The sequence below is a fragment of the Stegostoma tigrinum genome, chromosome 11 (genome assembly GCF_030684315.1).
Source record: "Stegostoma tigrinum isolate sSteTig4 chromosome 11, sSteTig4.hap1, whole genome shotgun sequence".
Classification (NCBI taxonomy): domain Eukaryota; kingdom Metazoa; phylum Chordata; class Chondrichthyes; order Orectolobiformes; family Stegostomatidae; genus Stegostoma; species Stegostoma tigrinum.
The window spans coordinates 25,297,114-25,317,584 of NC_081364.1; the positions used below are offsets into that span (position 1 = coordinate 25,297,114).

Here is a 20,471-nt window from a genome sequence, read left to right on the forward strand (position 1 = left end):
GTCGGATTTAATTCATGTTTTTTTCTTGCAAAAACCACTGCATTGTTGAAAAATACTATAGGTCTGACATGTCATTATCTCGGCTACAATGTAAAAGATGTTGCCCAATGTTGCAGAATTTATTAAAGAGAGTGCAGTTGTATTAATAGGCAGACAATGCAGTAAGTGGATGTCTGGATTCAGAGAATGTGTTTTTAAGATGCTTGCTTTTTAAAAAATCCATAATTTTACATAGAAGAGCAGTAATGTTGAAATTTGTTGATAGCAAATTAAGAGTGTGTGCAATTCAGTTAAAATCCAGAAAAGCCTAGAGCAACAGAATGGGCATATTTTTATAACTACATACAAACATATGAATTAGGAGCAGGAGTAGGCAACAAAATCATGGTTGATCTGATTGTGCTCTCAACTCCTCATTTTCACTTACCCACGATGCCTGTAAATTCTTCACTGATAAAGGAGTCAGTCCACCGCTGCATTGAAAGTCTTCAATGACCCTGCCTTTACCACTCTCTGGGGAAGAGTGTTCCAAAGATTCTCAACTCTTTCTGGAAAAAAATCCCTCCTCATCTCAGTCTTAAACTATGACTACTAGACTGTCATTTGTGTCAGGATCTTGTATTTTTCAATAAGATCAGCTCTCATTCTTCTAAGTTTCAATGGAAAAAGGCCTAACCTGTCTAACTTTACCTCGTACTTGAACTGCGAGCAATGTGAATCTCACTGGAAGAGCCGACCTGTGTTAGAAGAGCAGTGGTGTCGGAGATAAAAACCAGCGGCAGAGAGAGACCCAACAATCTGTTTCTTGATGTTAGATCTGAGGTGTGACGTGTCAGGAAAATACAAAGCTGACTGGTGAGTATTTCTTCCTTGTTTCTTAGCCAACTGGTTTAAATCAGGAGAGACTTACTGCTCAGGAGTACAGTTAGGAAATTCACTTTTAAAATATTTAACATTCAAACAGATTAAATAGAAAAAAGATGGCTGGTCAAGTGATGAGGAATAAGGATTCTTGAAGTCAATAAACCGACAACAATTAACCAAGGACTTAAGGATAGTATCAAATCGAAAGAAAAACCATAAAATGTGGCAAGGATTAGTAGTAAAACAGAAGATTGGAAAGTTTGAAAGCCAACAAAAATGACTGAAACAACAATAGTGGGACAAAATAAACACTGGGACAAATTCGCAAGTAATACAAAAACAGCCAGTAAACTTATTTAAGTGTGTAAAAAGGAAGAGAGAGGACAAAGTACCCTTGGTGAAAGAGGTTGAAGAAATAATGATGTGGAACCAGGAAATGGTTGAGGAGTTGGACAAATACTGTATCTGTCTTTCCGGTAGTGGGGGTTCATAGTATTCTGAAAAATACTAAATAATGAAGAGGCTAAAGGTGAGGAGAGAAAATTACATAATAATTATCACAATGGGTGAAAAATACCGAGCAAACTTGTTGAGTCGTAAAGTGTGGAAACAGATCCTTTGGTCCAACTTGTCCATGTTGGCCAAGTTTCCAAAACTAAACTAGTCCCATTTGTCTGCATTTGGCCTATATCCCTCCAAACCTTACCTATTCATGTATCTGACCAAATGTTTTTTAAATCTTGTAACTGTACCTACATCTATACTTGCTCTGGCAGTTCATTTCACATATGAACCACTCTCTGTGTAAAAAAATTTGTCCGTAATGTTCCTTTTAAATCTTTCCCCTCACCTTAAAAATATGCTGCCTAGTTTTGAACTTACCTACTTATGAATTCACCTTCCCTAGGGGAAATACTTTTGCTATTCAGTTTATCTGTGCCCCTCATGATTTTATAAATCTTTGTAAGGTCACACCTCAACCTCCTACACTTCAATGAAAAAGTCCCAATCTATCCTTGTAACTCTTTACAACATACATTTCTATTTATTTTTATATCATCACCAAACTTAACCACCATAGAGATAGTAAGAACCGCAGATGCTGGAGCCAGAGATAACAGTGTGGAGCTGGAGAAACACAGCAGGCCAGGCAGCATCAGAGGAGCAGGAAAGTTGATGTTTCAGGTCAGGACCCTTCTTAAGAAACTATAGATTTGGTCCTTTTTATCTAAGTCATTTGAATAAATCATAGATAATTAATGTGTCAACACTAATTACTATGACATGCTACTTCCCAATATTACCAACCTGAAAACATCTACTTCTGCTCACCGTCTGCTTTCTATTAGTCAACAAATTCTGTATCCATTTTCTTATGTTACTCCTACACCATGAGCTCCTATTTCATATAGTAATCTTTCATATAGCATCTTATCACATGCTGTTCAGTATAGAGCTCTACAAACAATTGAATGGATCTATCCCTTTTAGTGGTAAGATATAGATAAGTACAATTATATCAGTCTTTAAATATGTGAGGGCAGGTGGAAAAGTCTCTCTTCCGTTCCACCCAAGTATCCCACCTTTCACTCACTGCTTCACAGCCTTCTTTTTCCACTGCTTCAAGCCCTGCGTTTATTTCAGTCTTGTACCATATGCCAAAATGGCCAACAAATGAAAGTGTGTTATACTTTGTACCAAATACCAGGACCAGTAATTCACCACTGCATTGGGCATGAGACGTTTATGAATTTACATGGCAAGCTGGCAAACTGTTTGCTATTTACAGTCCAAGGAAACAACATTAAAGACAATTTTCTCACAACTTAGCTACCTAGTGTGTCATATACATTTTTGTTAGATTGCATGAATACACTATGGGTTTTGGATGGAATAATGTGTAAAATGTTAAGTTTACTGATCATAAATCAGTGGATGGGGGAGGCGATGGCCTAGTGATATTTTCGCTAGACTGTTAATCCAGGGGACCTGGGTTTGAATCCTACCACGGCAGACTGTGGATTTTGAATTCAATAAAATTCTGGAACAAAGAGTCTAATGATGACAATGTGACTGACCATTGTCTGTGTGGCTAATGATTACTATTGTAGATTTTCAGGAAAAACCCATTGGGTTCACTAATGTCCTTTTAAGGAAAGGAAACTGCCATCTTTAGCTGGTCTGGCCTACCTATGACTCCAGACCTACAGCAACTCTTAACTTCCCCTAGGATTGGCAATAAACATGGCCTAGCCAGTGATGCCACCATCCCATGAATGAATATAAAAGTAATAAACTTCAGGTTATTACTAGAGGAATGAAGGAGCAAGTTAGAATTTTTTTTTGGAATGTTATTAGATGTTTGGTCACTTTTAACTATTAATGAGACAGAAACTGTAATGTAATCTTAAAATGGAGTTGGATCTTTCTTGAGAAAATAAAGATATTAAAGACTATCAAGCAAGGACAGGAAATAGGATTTGAATAACTCGCTCCAGTCAAAGTGCTAACACGGATACTTTGAGCACAATAACTCAATTGTTTCTATTTGCTTCAATTTAAACATATATATTCCAAATTAAATGTGACTTCTTTGATTTGGATAACTGTTTTTCTTGATTTTGTTCTCTCCTTTTTACCTCTCAGACTGTATTTTAACATCTGTGTTACGAATACAACACCTAGGTACAGTCTTTCAAGAATTATATATCAAAGTCTAGTTACAAACTTCAATAATTATCAACTTCAAAAAATTTAAATGATTAACATTCTTTGTCATTGACCTTGATGAGCCCACATTTTCTATCACATCTGTCTAAAACATCATATTTCTCACCTAACTTCATTTGACAATTGCACTCAGTTCAATTAATTCTCCTTAATGAGTTTAAAAGGCATAATTTTACTTCGATGCATTTCAACAGTTATGCAGCTGCTGCAGAATGTATATTATCTCTGCAGTTTCTTCGAGAAGAGTTCAAAATTTTACAGACACTTCAGTTTCCAAGCTGGATGTTCAGCAAGCTGATCACCACAGACCATTCTTGCATAGCTTCTAGTACCATTACTGGGAGCTGGGAGGGATTGTAACAAGAAAAAAATCAGTCCACATACTTTCATAAAAGAATGTAGCAGATTATATTGTCATGTGAATTCTCTATTCATCCCATCATTAACCATACCCCTTCCCCTAAACAATAGCATTTATATTGTGACTTTAACATAATAAAACATCCTAAACTGTTGGCAAAGTTGCTTAAGGAATTGTTAAGGCAAGTGACCAAAAATCTAGCAAAGGGCTAAGTTTTAAGAAACATATTAGAAGAGAGCAAGGTAGAGAGGTGTGCAGAAGTTGAAGGAAGAAGATTTAAAGTCTAAGCAGTAGAAGACCCTGCCATCAATGGAGGAGCAATGCATCTGAGGATTAAAGAATTGGAGGAAGATGGAGATTTCAGACTGGAGAAGGTTGGAGAGAGAGATAGTGTAAGTTTTCTGATTTTGCAATTTTTTTTATTTGTTGTTCAGTTTTAATGGATTAACACAGTTACATGACAATTTTGCAATTTTTATTGCTTTGTTTTTTTTTTCAGACCTATATCAGCATAACTTCTTCCATCTCAGCCATCTGTGAAGTACTTGCTGGCTCAAGTTGAGCAAACTTCACCCCACGTTATCCCCTTTCATGCCTTCATACTCATTTCATTATCTGTTCCAGTGAATTCACCTGCTACCAAGATCAAATGCATCTTTTTTTCAGTACCTCCTGCTAATTAATGTTTAAGATCTAGCTGGCTGTGTGAAATAGGCTGACTGGTTTTTGATGACCTATTCTTCCCTGTCCATGTTAATAAATCAATAAGTACTGACAGGAATTAGTGACATGTTGTCTTGTGTTTGTTTTTGCTTAAGTAAAACGTGTTTTGGATTCTTTATTCCTCTCAATTGCATCATATTAAAAGTTCTGACATTTTTTTATTTAAGAATTCTCTGGGCTATTTATAATTGCCTTTTATGAAACTACTAATTCTTAACTTCATGGCAGCATTGGGTTCACCAAGATCATTACCATAGAAATGTTGCGGGAGGCATTCCCCTTGCTGGATATGATGGATCACGATAGGAAACCTGTGTTACCGGTGAGTATCAGCTTTACTTAAATGTGTTGGCTTTTTTTGTTTTTTTTTCTAGTTTCATTGAATTTCTTTTGCAGCTTTATTGAAGCAATTTATTGCACATTTCTTTTTGTGCTAACCAAATTTATTCAGACTTGCCAGTGTTGGCAATAAAGTTGCTGGATCTAAATTGGCCACTACATTCATCTGTGAACAAATGACAGTAGTTTTTTTTTGAAAAAAAATCATTCCTAGCAAATTTTTTTGGAAATCTGGAGTACTGAAAGACACCACAAAGGAAGTTTTCTTTCTTTCCTAGTTTTCTTCATTTCCCCCCCATTGTGCTATTGCTATTGGTGGACACTTGTACTTTACTTACTTCCAGCTAATTTCCTAGTGAGCCAGCAGTTTTGCTAGTTACTACAACATCTTTGCCTACATAATTCCTCGTAACCTAGCTGGATCAAAATCATCAATAGGAACGGTAGGCAATTTTTCTCTTTAAGTATGTGCTGTCTCCATCTCTATATCTCTCACTCACTCACTCTCTCTCTCCCTCTCTCTCTCTCTCTCTCTCTCTCTCTCTCTCTCTCTCTCTCTCTCTCTCTCTCTCTCGTGGTGATGCCATAAAATGTTAGGCAGCATCTTCTCCCCACCAACCATATGAAACCAACTGCTATCCGTCTCTGATAGTCATTGATTAATCTGGTCACAATCCTTCTTTCTCCACAATCCGCACCCTCCCCCCGCCCCGCATTTCCCTATGGCAACATGAAACAAACATCAGCAATTCTATAACCTTAAATAACCATCATTCTTTTATCTTAGATGCGAATTGACATTTTCCAATACAACCGTTTACAACTTGGTAGCTTCAAGGGCCTTCTGGTATTTTGGAGACTTAAAGTCTATTCATTGTAAACACAGAGACCTGCAGCCATTGTCTCCAAGCATAAATACCTTGCATATTTCCTCAGTAAAACAATCCAAGCCTTTCTTTGATTTCTAATAATCAATAATCTTATAAATCTCACAGTTCAAACACCAGTCTTCTGGAACAAACTGTCTCTGTAACTTTTGTAATTGCCTTTATCTAAAAAAGCCTTCCTAAAGCTGGATATGAAATTAATTCTGCTATGTTCACTGTTCCCTAAAGGATCCATTACTAAGAGATCATTAATTATAGAAACACAGAAGATAGATGCAAGAGTAGGCCTTTCGAGCCTGCACCACCATTCAGTATGATCATGGTTGATCATGCAATCTCAGTATCCCATTCCCTCCCTCTCTCCATACCTCTTGATCCTTTTAGCCACTCAAGCCAGCTCCCTCAAATACATCTAATGAACTTGTCCCAACAGCTTTCTGTGGGAGAAATTTTGACAGTTTCACAACTTTGAGAAAGAAATTCTTCCTCATCTCAGTCCTGAATGGCTTACCCTTTATTCTGAGATTGTGACCCCTAGTTCTAGACTTCCCCAATATTGGAAACATTCTTCCTACATCTAGTGTGTCCAGTCCCATCAGGATTTTTTATGTTTCTATGAGATTCTCCCTCATTTTTCTAAATTCCAGCAAGTACAAGCCCAGTCAACTCAGTGTTTCCTCATACATTATCCTGCCATCCCTGGAGTCAATCTGGTGAACCTTCACTGGACTCCCTCAATTGTAAGAATGTCCTTCCTCGGACTAGGAGACCAAAACTATTCTCATTACTGAAGGTGTGGCCTCACCAAGGCCCTGTATAACAGCAGCAAGACATCCTTACTCCAATGCTCAAATCCTCTCGCTATGTAGGCTAGCTTTCCTCACCGCCGGCTGCACCTGCATGGCAACCTTCAGCAACTGCTCCACTGTAACACCCGGGTCTCATTATACCTCCCCTTCTCCTAAACTGCCACCCTTCAGATGATAATCTGCTTTTCCTGTTTTTGCAACAGTATTTAGTTTTCACTCTTGGGCACCTTGCAACCATGTCTCTGCAATGGTTAATATTATCAAACCTATTGCTTTCAATTTATACTTTTTATCTTCTTGCAAATGCAGCATTCATCACTGATCCTTCTAAAGTGCAGCTATTTGGAATGTTCCTCGCATGCTACTCAACAGGTCAAGCACAACAATAATGTTGATGGGGGCGGGGGTGAGGCTGAGCATCATTTCCCAATCATGAAAGCTCAAGAAGCTTGAGAAACAGCAGGAAACTATGTAGCTGTTATCGAAGGAGTTTCAAGTACAGAAGGGAAGGAGTCTGAAGGTAAAACAAAGCGTATCTTTGGACAAGCAAAAATTGTGAAATGGAAGGAGAAGCGGATGTGTGCTGAAGTGAGAAGGCTACGAAGGGAGGGGCAAGACAAACCCAACAATGAGCAGAAGAAGTAAATCAGAGAGAGACTGAATGTAAAAGAAGAGATAGATGGGACCCGTGAGGGGAAAATGAAGAATAGAATCATGGCCCTACAGTGATTCGGAATGAACAGTGCACTGATATACAAAGACCTTTGAACTTCTTGGATCTTCCTATAGATTTTTGTTTTGTTTCTACTTATGGTGCACACAACAAATTTGGCCCAGCAGATGAATGGAAATAGTTAGAGGAAATGTCGTCACTCATTCAGATAAGGAGCCTAGATTTCTGCCTTTTTGCTATTTTACTTGCTCTGACACTAATCTTATTTACCCTTGTGGATTTACAGAGATTATTACCTTTCTAAGATTCTACCTGTCAATTTATCTTCCAGCTGTTCATACTCCTGAGACAGAATCTCTTTCATTGTCCTGCTCATGTCATTGGCACCAGTGCAGCCTACGGGAATTGGATCCTTTTCCTCCAGCATTACCACAGGCATATGACACAACCTTCTGGACTCTCACTCTTAGTCGCAGAGAACAGTGTATCATCATATTAACTGCATTTTCCCTATTACTTCAACTTCCCTATTTACTCACCTCACTTGAATGGCCTTGCACCATGGTGCTGAGGTCCGTATGCTAGCCCTCCCTGTCATCCCTGCTCTCATCCCACAGACAGCAATAAGCTTGATCCTATTGGGCAAGAGCTGCAGCTCCTCCAATGCTACCTTCTGGATCTCCATACTTGCTTCACTTATAGCCCTATTCCTTACCAGCAGCCAAATCTGGAACATCTAGTAAAGGGGATGTGGTGGCTTCTGGAAGCAAAATGCTCAAGTAACTTTTTTTTCCCTGTCTGATTAATTGCAACATTCAAAATTCAGGTTCCAGTGTGCCAACTTGGAGCCAAAGCTTTTTCAAGCTGTAAAGTTACCTCAGAGGGGTTTCTTTAGATCATACTTGTGTGCACCAGTGCCCATGTACTACAGTTGTAATGCACTATTTGCAAGTCATTTTTATCAAATAGTATTTTATTTCATTAATTAGTTTCAAGTTTAGAAATACCACCCAAAAATTATTTCTAGTTTTATCAAATGGTTTGAACAGTTATGCTGTAAGTTTAAACTGTCCAGGTACTAATTTATAGTACTGCTACTGATGAAAGCAAAAGAAAAATGTAAAGCTGACCATCTGACCACTTGCCTGCTTACTTAATTAATGCCTATGTTCCCCAGCTCTAATACCTGTTTTGTCCACTCCTTTTTCAAACTTTCCAAATTAAGACAGCATTGTGTCTAGCAGTATCCCATTGAGCTGGACTTCATGATTCTAACTCAAGATAATTCATATTTCTTCACAGTTAATCTTTTGAGGAAATTAAGTAGTTTTAATTAAGGTGCTTTGTTGCGTAACTAATTATTCAAAGTTGTTTAATTAAAATTAAGAGTGGATTGTGTATGTTTTGTACCTGCAATACTTTCTGTATTGTAATAGACTACTGAAAATGCGAACTCAAAAAGTTGATTGTGTTATCTTTATCCTGAACTAACATGGGATTCACCGTGTGACACTAGATTTTTTTTTTTATTTTCCAGCCATCTCCACCTGTGAAGTTTCCTAATATTGAAGGTAATGCAAATATGTCTGATGTTGTACGTATAAATTGCTTGTGTTAAATGGCAGTGTGTTAGAGTTCATTTCCATAATGACTGCAGCATTAGTGTAAAAACGTTTAACTTTGCACTGATAGCAGAGTTACAGAAGTAAAGTCCAAATACTTGTGCCTCGACTTTTTAGTTGATATTCTAAATTTAGAATCGCTTTGTACCAATGCTAAACTTGAGCAGAATGCAACCTTAAAATAGCAAGTCTATTGAGTCCACATTGGAGAAGTGGTTTATGAGGAGGCAGTTCTGAAATACAATTGACTTTTAGCTTTATTGAATTCACCCTTTTATATCATTGGGCAATTTCCATATAACAATTCCCAGACAACTCAGTTGCCACCACATGCATTAAAGCACTGTGTTTAAATGATATTGTGTTAAAGCTGATGGACAAAGGTGTTTTTAAATTTACAGATCACTTGACTTTTCTTGGATTATTGAGCAGAAATTATTGGTCATCTAGAATTTTCTACCAAAAACTTGTTAGAGAGGGATCAAAGATATACCATGTTTGATAAATTTAGTGTAAATGCCAACAATATCACTGGTAAGTGATAGTGGGAACTGCAGATGCTGGAGAATACAAGATAATAAAGTGTGAAGCTGGATGAACACAGCAGGCCCAGCAGCATCTCAGGAGCACAAAAGCTGACGTTTCGGGCCCCTTCCCCCACCGCATCCCAAAAGCAGCTCAGTTCATCCCCTCCCCCCACTGCACCACACAACCAGCCCAGCTCTTCCCCTCCCCCCACAGCATCCCAAAACCAGCCCAGCCTGTCTCTGCCTCCCTAACCTGTTCTTCCTCTCACCCATCCCTTCCTCCCACCCCAAGCCGCACCTCCATTTCCTACCTACTAACCTCATCCCACCTCCTTGACCTGTCTGTCTTCCCTGGACTGACCTATCCCCTCCCTACCTCCCCACCTATACAGTCCTCTCCACCTATCTTCTTTTCTCTCCATCTTCGGTCTGCCTCCCCCTCTCTCCCTATTTATTCCAGAAAAATTGATGACTGTATCGGTGCCACCTCTTGCTCCCCAGAGGAGCTCGAACAGTTCATCCACTTCACCAACACATTCCACCCCAACCGTCAGTTCACCTGGGCCATCTCCAGCACATCCCTCACCTTCCTGGACCTCTCAGTCTCCATCTCAGGCAACCAGCTTGTAACTGATGTCCATTTCAAGCCCACCGACTCCCACAGCTACCTAGAATACACCTCCTCCCACCCACCCGCCTGCAAAAATTCCATCCCCTATTCCCAATTCCTCTGCCTCCGCCGCATCTGCTCCCAGGATGAGGCATTCCACTCCCGCACATCCCAGATGTCCACGTTCTTCAAGGACCGCAACTTTCCCCCCACAGTGGTCGAGAACGCCCTTGACCGCGTTTCCCGCAACACATCCCTCACACCCCGCCCCCGCAATAACCGCCCTAAGAGAATCCCCCTCATTCTCACACACCACCCCACCAACCTCCGGACACAACGCATCATCCTCCGACACTTCCGCCATCTACAATCCGACCCCACCACCCAAGACATTTTTCCATCCCCACCTTTGTCTGCTTTCCGGAGAGACCACAATCTCCGTGACTCCCTTGTTCGCTCCACACTGCCCTCCAACCCCACCACACCCGGCACCTTCCCCTGCAATCGCAGGAAATGCTACACTTGCCCCCACACCTCCTCCATCACCCCCATCCCAGGCCCCAAGATGACTTTCCATATTAAGCAGATGTTCACCTGCACATCTACCAATGTGGTATACTGCATCTGCTGTACCCGGTGTGGCCACCTCTACATTGGGGAAACCAAGCAGAGGCTTAAGGACTGCTTTGCAGAACACCTACACTTGGTTCGCAATAAACAACTGCACCTTCCCAGTCGCAAACCATTTAAACTCCCCCTTCCATTCCTTAGACGACATGTCTATCCTGGGCCTCCTGCACTGCCACAATGATGCCACCCATAGGTTGCAGGAACAGCAACTCATATTCTGCTTGGGAACCCTGCAGCCCAATGGTATCAATGTGGACTCCACAAGCTTCAAAATCTCCCCCTCCCCCACTGCATCCCAAAACCAGCCCAGCTCGTCCCCTCCCCGCACTGCATCACCAAACCAGCCCAGCTCATCCCCACCTCCCTAACCTGTTCTTCCTCTCACCTATCCCCTCCTCCCACCTCAAGCCACACCTCCATTTCCCACCTCCCAAAATCATCTCACCTCCTTGACCTGTCTGTCCTCCCCGGACTGACCTATCCAGTCCTGACCTCCCCACCTATACTCTCCTCTCCACCTATCTTCTTTTCTATCCATTTTCACTCTGCCTCCCCCTCTCTCCCTATTTATTCCAGAACCCTCACCCTACCCCCCTCTCTGATGAAGGGTCTAGGCCCGAAACGTCAGCTTTTGTGTTCCTGAGATGCTGCTTGGCCTGCTGTGTTCATCCAGCTTCACACTTTATTATCTAATATCACTGGTAATTCTGCTCTAACAGAAAAATTAGTGGGAATGTTGATAATACAGTAAACATTTTAGTTCATATAGAAGTCTTAGAACTCCTTCCAAGCCACTCACTGACTTGGAAATATCTTGCCATTCCTTCCATGTCACTGGATCAAAATTCTGGAACTCTTTCTCCCAAATGGCGTTGTGGATCCAATTAATTAAAATGGACTGCAGTGGTTCAAGGCCTCTTTCCATCACCTTCTCAGTGGCATCTCGGGATGGGCAATAATTGTTGGCCCCAGCCTGTGACACCCACGTACAATGAATAAATAAAAAGCAATTCTTTTCTTGCTCCCATGAGCTCCGCATAAATATATGGTTGGCTAGTTAGCGAGTTTGTTCTTTGTTTAATACTTGGCTGCTTCATTTTCTGTTCTGAAATTCTTTAGTGGCACTTTCAGCTTTCTTGCTGTTCATGTTAAAATATAACTAAAAGCTATATGTTTTTAAATTATATTTTGTATCTTTTAAGCTAAATCGTCACAGATTCAAATAACTGTCCATCAGTATCCCATTTCATAAATTTTGAGTGGAGATGCTGTTTCTCCCCCTAGTGGCTAGTGGCAGCAGTCAAAATTGCACATCTATATCTTCGTTATATATTTTGATATGTAACTCATTTCAACATGTTGGACAGATGCCTTTGTTTTGTGTGTGATTACAGACTGAGTTTGAATTGGGGATGAATGATGATTTTTAAGTTGCTGACATACATTGTTCACAGCAGTGATGTCAAAGAGCTGAGTTCTTTTCTTAAAGCCCTTTCTTAATTGTTACTCAGTGATTTTGTACGGCATTATGCCCTAATTAAATATTTTTTTTCTCCTTTCTACATTTTCTTTAGCCATTATCCTGTTTTGTGAGCCTATCCAGTGGGAAACGCATCTCCAGTTGATTATTGACGTCCTCTTGACTGCTGGAAACTCAGACAGCATTCCTCAGCAGTTGCAGTACCCTCATATTCCTGTTGTGGCTTGCAATACAGATTTGCTGTGGGTAGCAGAGGGCAAATCACCAAGGTATGGTAAGGCATCCATATAAGCTTTAGCAGTTAAAGTTGACCTAATTCAGGACACAATGAGGTGCAACAGGACCTAATTTAGAATAATTTCAAAGTCGAGAGTTAATTTTCAGATCAAGCCATGACCTGAAAAGCAGACTACAAAATGATTCTGCCATGTAATACATTAGGCTGGCCAAACATTTTGCACAGAAAGGCCAACATTTTATTTCTTCTCTTCCTTGTGGGGTGGGCATTGGGCAGTAAGCAAATTTCACAGAGATAACAAAGCTGAATGAACACAGCAGGCCAAGCAGCATCTCAGGAACACAAAAGCTGACGTTTCGGGCCTAGACCCTTCTTCAGAGAGGGGAATGGGGAGAGGGTTCTGAAATAAATAGGGAGAGAGGGGGAGGCGGACCGAAAATGGATAGAGGAGAAGATAGGTGGAGGGGAGACTATAGGTGGGGAGGTCAGGAGGGAATAGGTCAGTCCGGGGAGGACAGACAGGTCAAGGAGGTGGGATGATTTTGGTAGGTGGGAAATGGAGGTGTGGCTTGAGGTGGGAGGAGGGGATAGGTGAGAGGAAGAACAGGTTAGGGAGGTGGGGATGAGCTGGGCTGGTTTGGTGATGCAGTGCGGGGAGGGGACGAGCTGGGCTGGTTTTGGGATGCAGTGGGGGAGGGGGAGATTTTGAAGCTTGTGAAGTCCACATTGATACCATTGGGCTGCAGGGTTCCCAAGCAGAATATGAGTTGCTGTTCCTGCAACCTTCAGGTGGCATCATTGTGGCACTGCAGGAGGCCCATGATGGACATGTCGTCTGAGGACTGGGAGGGGGTGTTGAAATGGTTTGCGACTGGGAGGTGCAGTAGTTTATTGCGAACCAAGTGTAGGTGTTCTGCAAAGCGGTCCCCAAGCCTCCGCCTGGTTTCCCCAATGTAGAGGAATCCACACCGGATACAGTGGATGCAGTATACCACATTGGCAGATGTGCAGGTGAACATCTGCTTGATATGGAAGGTCATCTTGGGGCCTGGGATGGAGGTGAGGGAGGAGGTGTGGGGGCAAGTGTAGCACTTCCTGCGGTTGCAGGGGAAGGTGCTGGGTGTGGTGGGGTTGGAGGGGAGTGTGGAGTGGACAAGGGAGTCCCAGAGAGAGTGGTCTCTGTGGAAGGCAGACAAGGGTGGGGATGGAAAAATGTCTTGGGTGGTGGGGTTGGATTGTAGACGGCGGAAGTGTCGGAGGATGATGCATTGTATCCGGAGGTTGGTGGGGTGATATGTGAGGACGAGGGGTATTCTCTTAGGGCGGTTATTGCGGGGGCGGGGTGTGAGGGATGTGTTGCGGGAAATGCGGGAGACGTGGTCAAGGGTGTGCTTGACCACTGCGGGGGAGGGGGGTGATGTTGTGGTCCTTAAAGAACGTGGACACCTGGGATGTGTGAGAGTGGAATGCCTCATCCTGGGAGCAGATGCGGCGGAGGCGGATGAATTGGGAATAGGGGATGGAATTTTTGCAGGAGGGTGGGTGGGAGGAGGTGTATTCTCGGTAGCTGTGGGAGTCGGTGGGCTTGAAATGGCCATCAGTTACAAGCTGGTTGCCTGAGATGGAGACTGAAAGATCCAGGAAGGTGAGGGATGTGCTGGAGATGGCCCAGGTGAACCTGAGGTTGGGGTGGAAGGTGTTGAAGTGGATGAACTGTTCGAGCTCCTCTGGGGAGCAAGAGGCGGCGCCGATACAGTCATCAAGAGAGACACTGATTAATAATGGTAACCTTGAATTTAAACAAATATTCAGATTCAATAAATTGGTCATTTAAAAGAGTCATCCGTAAAAATGACCATTAAAAAGTGCCAGGCAGCAAAGCTTAATAACAAAGCCATTAAGGTTTGGAGTAGATTTGTAGCTCGGGTTGTGGGTGTTGAGGGTGGTTGGCTTGCTGACCTAGTTCGTTGCTTTGCAGATGTTTCATTGCTGTGCTGGGTAACATCCTCAGTGCAGCCTCCGATGAAGTGTCAGTTTGCTTTCCCCCTTGGTTTTTAAACTCTGGAGTCCATTGCGTTTGAGTGCCTCACTTGCGGTTTTCCTTGGCAGTGGAGTGTATATGGGGTCGAGTTCTATGTGTTTATTAATGGCTTTCTTTGTGGAGTGCCAGGCTTCTAGGAATTCCCGTGCCAGTCTCTGCTGCGCTTGTCCCAGGATTTTGGTGTTGTCTCAGTTGAATTGGTGGATTGAGATGAGTTAGTATTGGTCATGTCTTTTTGTAGCCAGTTAGTGTTCATGTACTCTTGTTAGTTTCCTTCCTGTTTGTCTGATGTAGTGTTTCCCACAGTCTCTGCAGGGGATATTATAGATGACATTCGTCCTGTCCATGGTGGGGAGAGGATGAGCAATTCGGGTGAGCACTTGTCGTAGAGTTGACGTGGGCTTGTGTGCCACTCTGATGCCCAACAGTTGTAGGAGTCTTGTGGTTAGTTCTGATGTAGGATAGCGTGATGAGTGTATCAGGGCGTGTGGAATCTTTCTGATGTTGTGCGTGTAGGCATCTTATAACCCAGTCTTTTGGATATCCATTATCCCTGAAAACCTGGAAGAGGTATTCTTCTTCCTCTTGGCGTAGTTCTGTGTTGCTGCAGTGTGTTGTTGCCCTTTTAAATAGTTTTCGCACGCAGCTTCGTTTGTGTGTGCTGGGATGGTTACTGTTGAAGTTCAGTACCTGTTCCGTCTGTGTGGCTTTTCTGTGTACTTTCGTTTGCAGTTCCCCATTTGTCTTGCGCTCTACCATGACGTCCAGGAATGGGAGCTGTTTGTTCTTCTCCTCCTCTCTGGTGAATTTTATTCCGGTGAGGGTGTTGTTTATAAGCTTGTGTGTTTCCTCTAGTTTGGTCCACTTTATAGATGACACCTTTGTCATCATTTAGCGTATTCATAGTTTTGGTTGGATTTGCGGGAGGACCGTCCTTTCTAGTCTTTGCATCACTGCATCTGCTATGAGTCCAGAGATAGGTGATCCCAGGGGTGTCCTGTTGATTTGTTCATATGTTTGGCCATTCGAGGTGAAATGGGTGGTGAGGCATAGGTCCAGTAGTTTGAGCATGATGGTTTCACTGGGGTCGTGGTCTTGTTCCAGTAGTGTTGTCACTGTTTCCGTTGGTAGTGGCATGTCTATTGATGTAAATGGGTGGTGACATCAAATGATATCATGATCTCCTCAGCGTCTATCCTCATATCTTTGATGGAATTGAGGAATTTTTGGGCTGAGTGGATGGAGTGGGGTGACTTGTTGACTGGGTGCTTGAGTCTTCTTTGTAGTTCTGTGGCTGATCTGTGCGATGGAGCCCCTGGTAGGGAGACTATGGGTCTGAGGGGGAATTCCGGCTTGTGCACTTAAGGGAGGCCGTAGAATTGGGCTGTGTTGGTTCCTTCAGGTTTCATTTTCAAGAAGCCTGTTCTGTTGATCTGTCCTGTCTGTTTAAGTCTTTGTAGCATGTACAGGATTTTGTTGCCTAGTTGCAGCGTCGGGTCAGTCTGTACTGGCCGGTATGTGTTTTCGTCGGCAAGCAGTGCCTGTGTCTTGGAGATGTAGCCCCTTTTATTCAGTATTACTGTCACACGCCCTTTGTCTGCGGTACTATTGTGATGATCTTGTCCTTCTTCAGTCCTTGCAGGGCCCGCCTTCCCAATGTGTTGAGGGCGTTGAGTTCACTCCTTCGGGTTAGTGTTGGGATTACTGCTTTCTAAAGGTTTGTTGTTGTGTTTCTTTGTTGATATTGTTGATCTCGAGTGTGGCTTCCAGTGTGGCTAGGAATTCCATTCTGTTGGCGTCCCTGTGGTTGTAGTTCAGTCCTCGGGTGAGAACGGCTTTTTCCGTGTCTGTCGGTTTCCTGTCAGAGAGGTTCCTTATTCATGTGCCTGTCTCTTGTTGTCATTTTTGTGGGTAAGTGTGGCTAGCCTGTCTTAAAGAGTCTGTCTTTTCTTGGCTCTTATGGTCTGTTGGCTATGTTAATGGCTCGTTCCATGTCGGTTGTCCATCTTGATTGGTAGCTTTCAGGAATAAAGTTTTTTTTGGCGTGTAATTTCTCTGTTGTATTTGTGGAGCCGGTTGTGTGTCTCATTTATCGTTACCCTTACTATCTTGAGGCTGCTTTGTTCTGCTGTTTTGTGGGCTTGAGGGTTGTTGATGGGTGGTTTGTATCTCACACTACATGGTAATACCTGGTTCCTGAAGCATCCATGTTGGAAGTAGAGTTGTTTGCATGTTGAGCTCTCTCATTTGGTGTAGTTTTCCCATTTTCTATCCAATTTGAGCATGTTACATCCATAGGTCTTTAAGGTTTTGGAGTAGATTTGTAGCTTGGGTCGTGGGTATTGAGGTTGGTTGAGCTCCACAGACGTTTCATTACCCTGCTGGGTAACAATTATCAGTACAGCCTCTGATGAAGAGTTGGTGTATTTTCCCGCCTGGTTTTTAAACTTTGGATTCTATTGAGCTGGATTGCCTCACTTCCGATTTTCGACTGAGACAACACCAAAATCCTGGGAGAAGCTCAGCAGAGACGGGCACGGGAATTTCTAGAAGCCTGGCACTCTACAAAGAAAGCCATTAATAAATGCATGGAACCTGACCCCATATACACTCCACTACAAAGGAAAGCCAGAATTGAGGCAACAAACAACAAACGGAACTACAAACCAGTTCAACGGCCAACCAACCTCAACAAAGCCAATTTTTGCATTTTTGTTTGACAAGCCAAGTTAGAGACAACAAAAGAATCAAAGCCCAATTCTGGATCATGGAGAAGGGGGTGGCAAGTGGAGCCAAGCTAAGGACATACTTGTAACTAATGCTAACCTCAGGCTGCCTGAGGTGGGGGTCATTCCAAGCTGGTCCGCAGAATTCACAAAGTGGGTTTCTGCATGACTTGACTTTCAGCCTGGGGTTTCCTGTTCTTACAGCCTCCTTTCATTTGCTTCCTCTCCCACAGTCTTATCCTGGAATTCCCTCCCTCATGGCATTGTGCATCAACCCACAAGAGGTGGACTGCAGCACCTCAAGAAAGCAGCTCACCATCACCTTCTCAAAGGCAACTAGGGTCGGGCAATAAGTGCTGGCCAGCCAGTGATGCCCATGTCCCACAAATGGAGAGAAAAAAGATCCTTTTCCCTCTTTCTCGTTCACTGCTTTCTCTCTCTTTCTCCCCCTGCCCCCTCTCTGTACCTCTCCGCCTCTCTCCACCCTTCCTATTGTCTTTTTTGCCCCTTTAATTTCAAGAAAATAACCCATGGGCCTTTGCATTCCACAAATTTCCATCAGGAAACCCCACCTTCAGACTCAAATTGCAACTCTAATGCAACTCTAACTTCCCCACATTCCCCCTGCTGCCGCTGCCTCCCCCACACCCCCACATGCCAGAGTACAGTTTTACCACCTTTTCCCAGACCTGGCCCTCAGACTCACTGCCACAGCTTCAGACTGGGAGCTGTTCACTGATCCTCCAATCACAGGCTGGTTCTTTCCCACATACACTGCTGGTAAACCTGCGGCAACATACATGTGAGAGAAAGGGCTTATTATCCAAGCAGCTCCTCACACCCTCTGCTTCAAATAAAGCATAAATAAAACAAAACTAATTTGAAAAGTAATAAAATTTCTCTGTGCACCATTTCATTTTCCAGATCTGTGAACCTTCTCATTGAAGGTTATGTAATCATTGACTGAAAATCGAATGATGTAAATCCATCTACCAGTGAAGTAGACATCAGACAGTGTCAAATCCTATGACCAGCTGCATGTTGGAGGCTCTTAATACAGATCTTTCTCTAAGCCTTGTTTCATCCCCACATTCCCAAGTATGCCTTTGTTGTGAATTACAACTTTGTAACACACAAAGGAACATTGCTTGTAATAGCTATTGCACAGAGTTTGCGGAGTGTTGATTTAAGTGTTACCTATCATTTGGTTCATTTTTCACGACAGATTTTACGAGTTGACTGAGGAGGAGATGGCAAGGAAGTGGAAAGTATTTGATGGCAGTGGAAAAACTCTGAAGGGCAAACAGCATAATGAAACATTTCATTTCTTTATGGTAGTTATTATTATGGGAAATCTATCAGTGAGTTGAAGGAGATAGAAGTGTACTTAAGGTCATGAACAAGATGTGTTTTTCTCCTCTGTTTCTTGCTCTACATGGATGTTTTATATAAAATTTGGAGAGCTCTGAAGGTGAAGGCTGGGCGTTAAGGAGAGTTTGGAGTTATATTTACAAGGTAAATGCAGCATCCCTATAATCAATGTACCAGTTCCTGAATCCGCTGATTCTGTACAGAAGAAAATAAATCTAGCTTCAGGAAATGGAGGATTATGGCTATTGCACTGCAAAGGGGTTAGAAATGGGGAGAAGTGACCACAGGGAGAACCATTGAGATGGAGAGAGGAGATACCCACAAATTAGGGTACCATGCTAACATTGGCATGATCACATGCTCATGCCCAGACCATGTTTTTTAGGCATTGGATGGTCAATTTGAGGTATTGAGTTGGTTAATTGATGTCTGAGTAACAGCCTCTGAATTGGGTACCAATCTTTCTCATCACTGTTTTAATTTAACAAGCCACCTGCACCCTGACAAATAACATCAATCTGAATGAAAAGGGCTGAAATTAGCAAAGTGGCGCTGTACAGTATCCTCAAGGGGCCAAATCTGTGTGGGTGAGATGGGTTGAATGGTCTGTTCCTGTGGTAAAAATTGGCCCCTTATCTCTTTCCCTTTATTAAGACGTCACTTAAAACCTGCTTGTTTGACCAAACACTTAGTTCCAATATGGCTTACCTTGAGTGACTTTTTCTTTGTACTGCTTTGTTTGCTGATGTTCCTGTGAAGTAGCTCAAGATGCTCTGCAACTTTAAAGTTGTTGCAAGAATGTTGTAAGTTATCTGTTTCTTCCCCCTTCCACAAGTGACCAAGTGATGCAAATTTCTCACGGGACAGAAGTGGGACTCACAGTTGACAAGCCAGTCGGCAATTGGAAGAGAAAGCAATTTCTAATGTGTGATTTTTGACTTTTTCCACTCTGGTCTAACAGATTCGGTCATGGAATATTTGTACTGTGTCTTGAAAACATCTACAAGAAAATCACTGGCAAAGATCTTAAATATGAGCTGTTAGTAGGAAAACCAAATGAAATAACCTATCATTACGCGGAGTGTCTCATAAGGGCTCAAGCTGCTGGAAGAGGATGGCAGAAACCTATTCACACACTTTATGCTATTGGGTAAGTGGTTATACTTTAGAGCAAACCACATGTTGACTCAAGTTTCTAGAGGCTGAGGAAAGCTAGCTTTGCTAAATGTTTTCCTTTTTAAAATATCTTGAATTCTGATATCTATACTACCGTAATCCTTTATATATGTTTGATCAAATCACAACTCCTTGCAATCCACTGGATGTAAAATTTCTCATTTTGTGACAGGAAGTTGAAGGAAGTAGGGGAGCACACCCTGACTTGATTTTAGGTTTTCAGCTATGTCTCTGCCCTCATTTCTTGTATATTCTCCTCATGCCTGTTGAGTAACGTTTGCCATTTTTAAACAAATTTGTTCATGGGATGTGTGTGTCAATGGCTGCGTCAACATTTATTACCCATCCCTGGATGCCATTGAGAAGGTGCTGGTGAGCTGCCGTCTTGAATCGGTGCAGTCCATCTTGCTGTAGGTAGACCCATAGTGCTACTGGGGAGGGAGTTCCAAGATTTTTGACTTAGTCACATTAAAGGAGCAGTGATGTATTTCCAAATTAAGGTGGTAAGTGGATTGGGGAGGAAATTGCAGTTGGTGGTGTTCCTATCGATTTGCTGCCCTTGACCTTTTAAACAGTAGTGTTCATAAGTTGGAAGGTGCTGTCAAAGGAGCCTTGGTATGGAAGCCAAGGTAAATAACCAAATTTTAGTCCTCGTACTTTTGCT

General features: G+C 42.4%; 1 protein-coding gene across 1 annotated transcript in view; it reads left to right on the forward strand.

Moving 5' to 3' along the window:
- zgc:77375 (uncharacterized protein LOC402927 homolog) overlaps positions 1 to 20,471 on the forward strand; it is a 48,083-nt gene that overhangs the window by 22,412 nt on the left and 5,200 nt on the right. The window contains exons 4-7 of the mRNA XM_059649850.1: positions 4,907 to 5,000; positions 8,924 to 8,957; positions 12,350 to 12,524; positions 19,593 to 19,781. Coding sequence (XP_059505833.1) covers positions 4,907 to 5,000; positions 8,924 to 8,957; positions 12,350 to 12,524; positions 19,593 to 19,781 — 492 coding nt within the window. The remainder of the gene's footprint in view (positions 1 to 4,906; positions 5,001 to 8,923; positions 8,958 to 12,349; positions 12,525 to 19,592; positions 19,782 to 20,471) is intronic.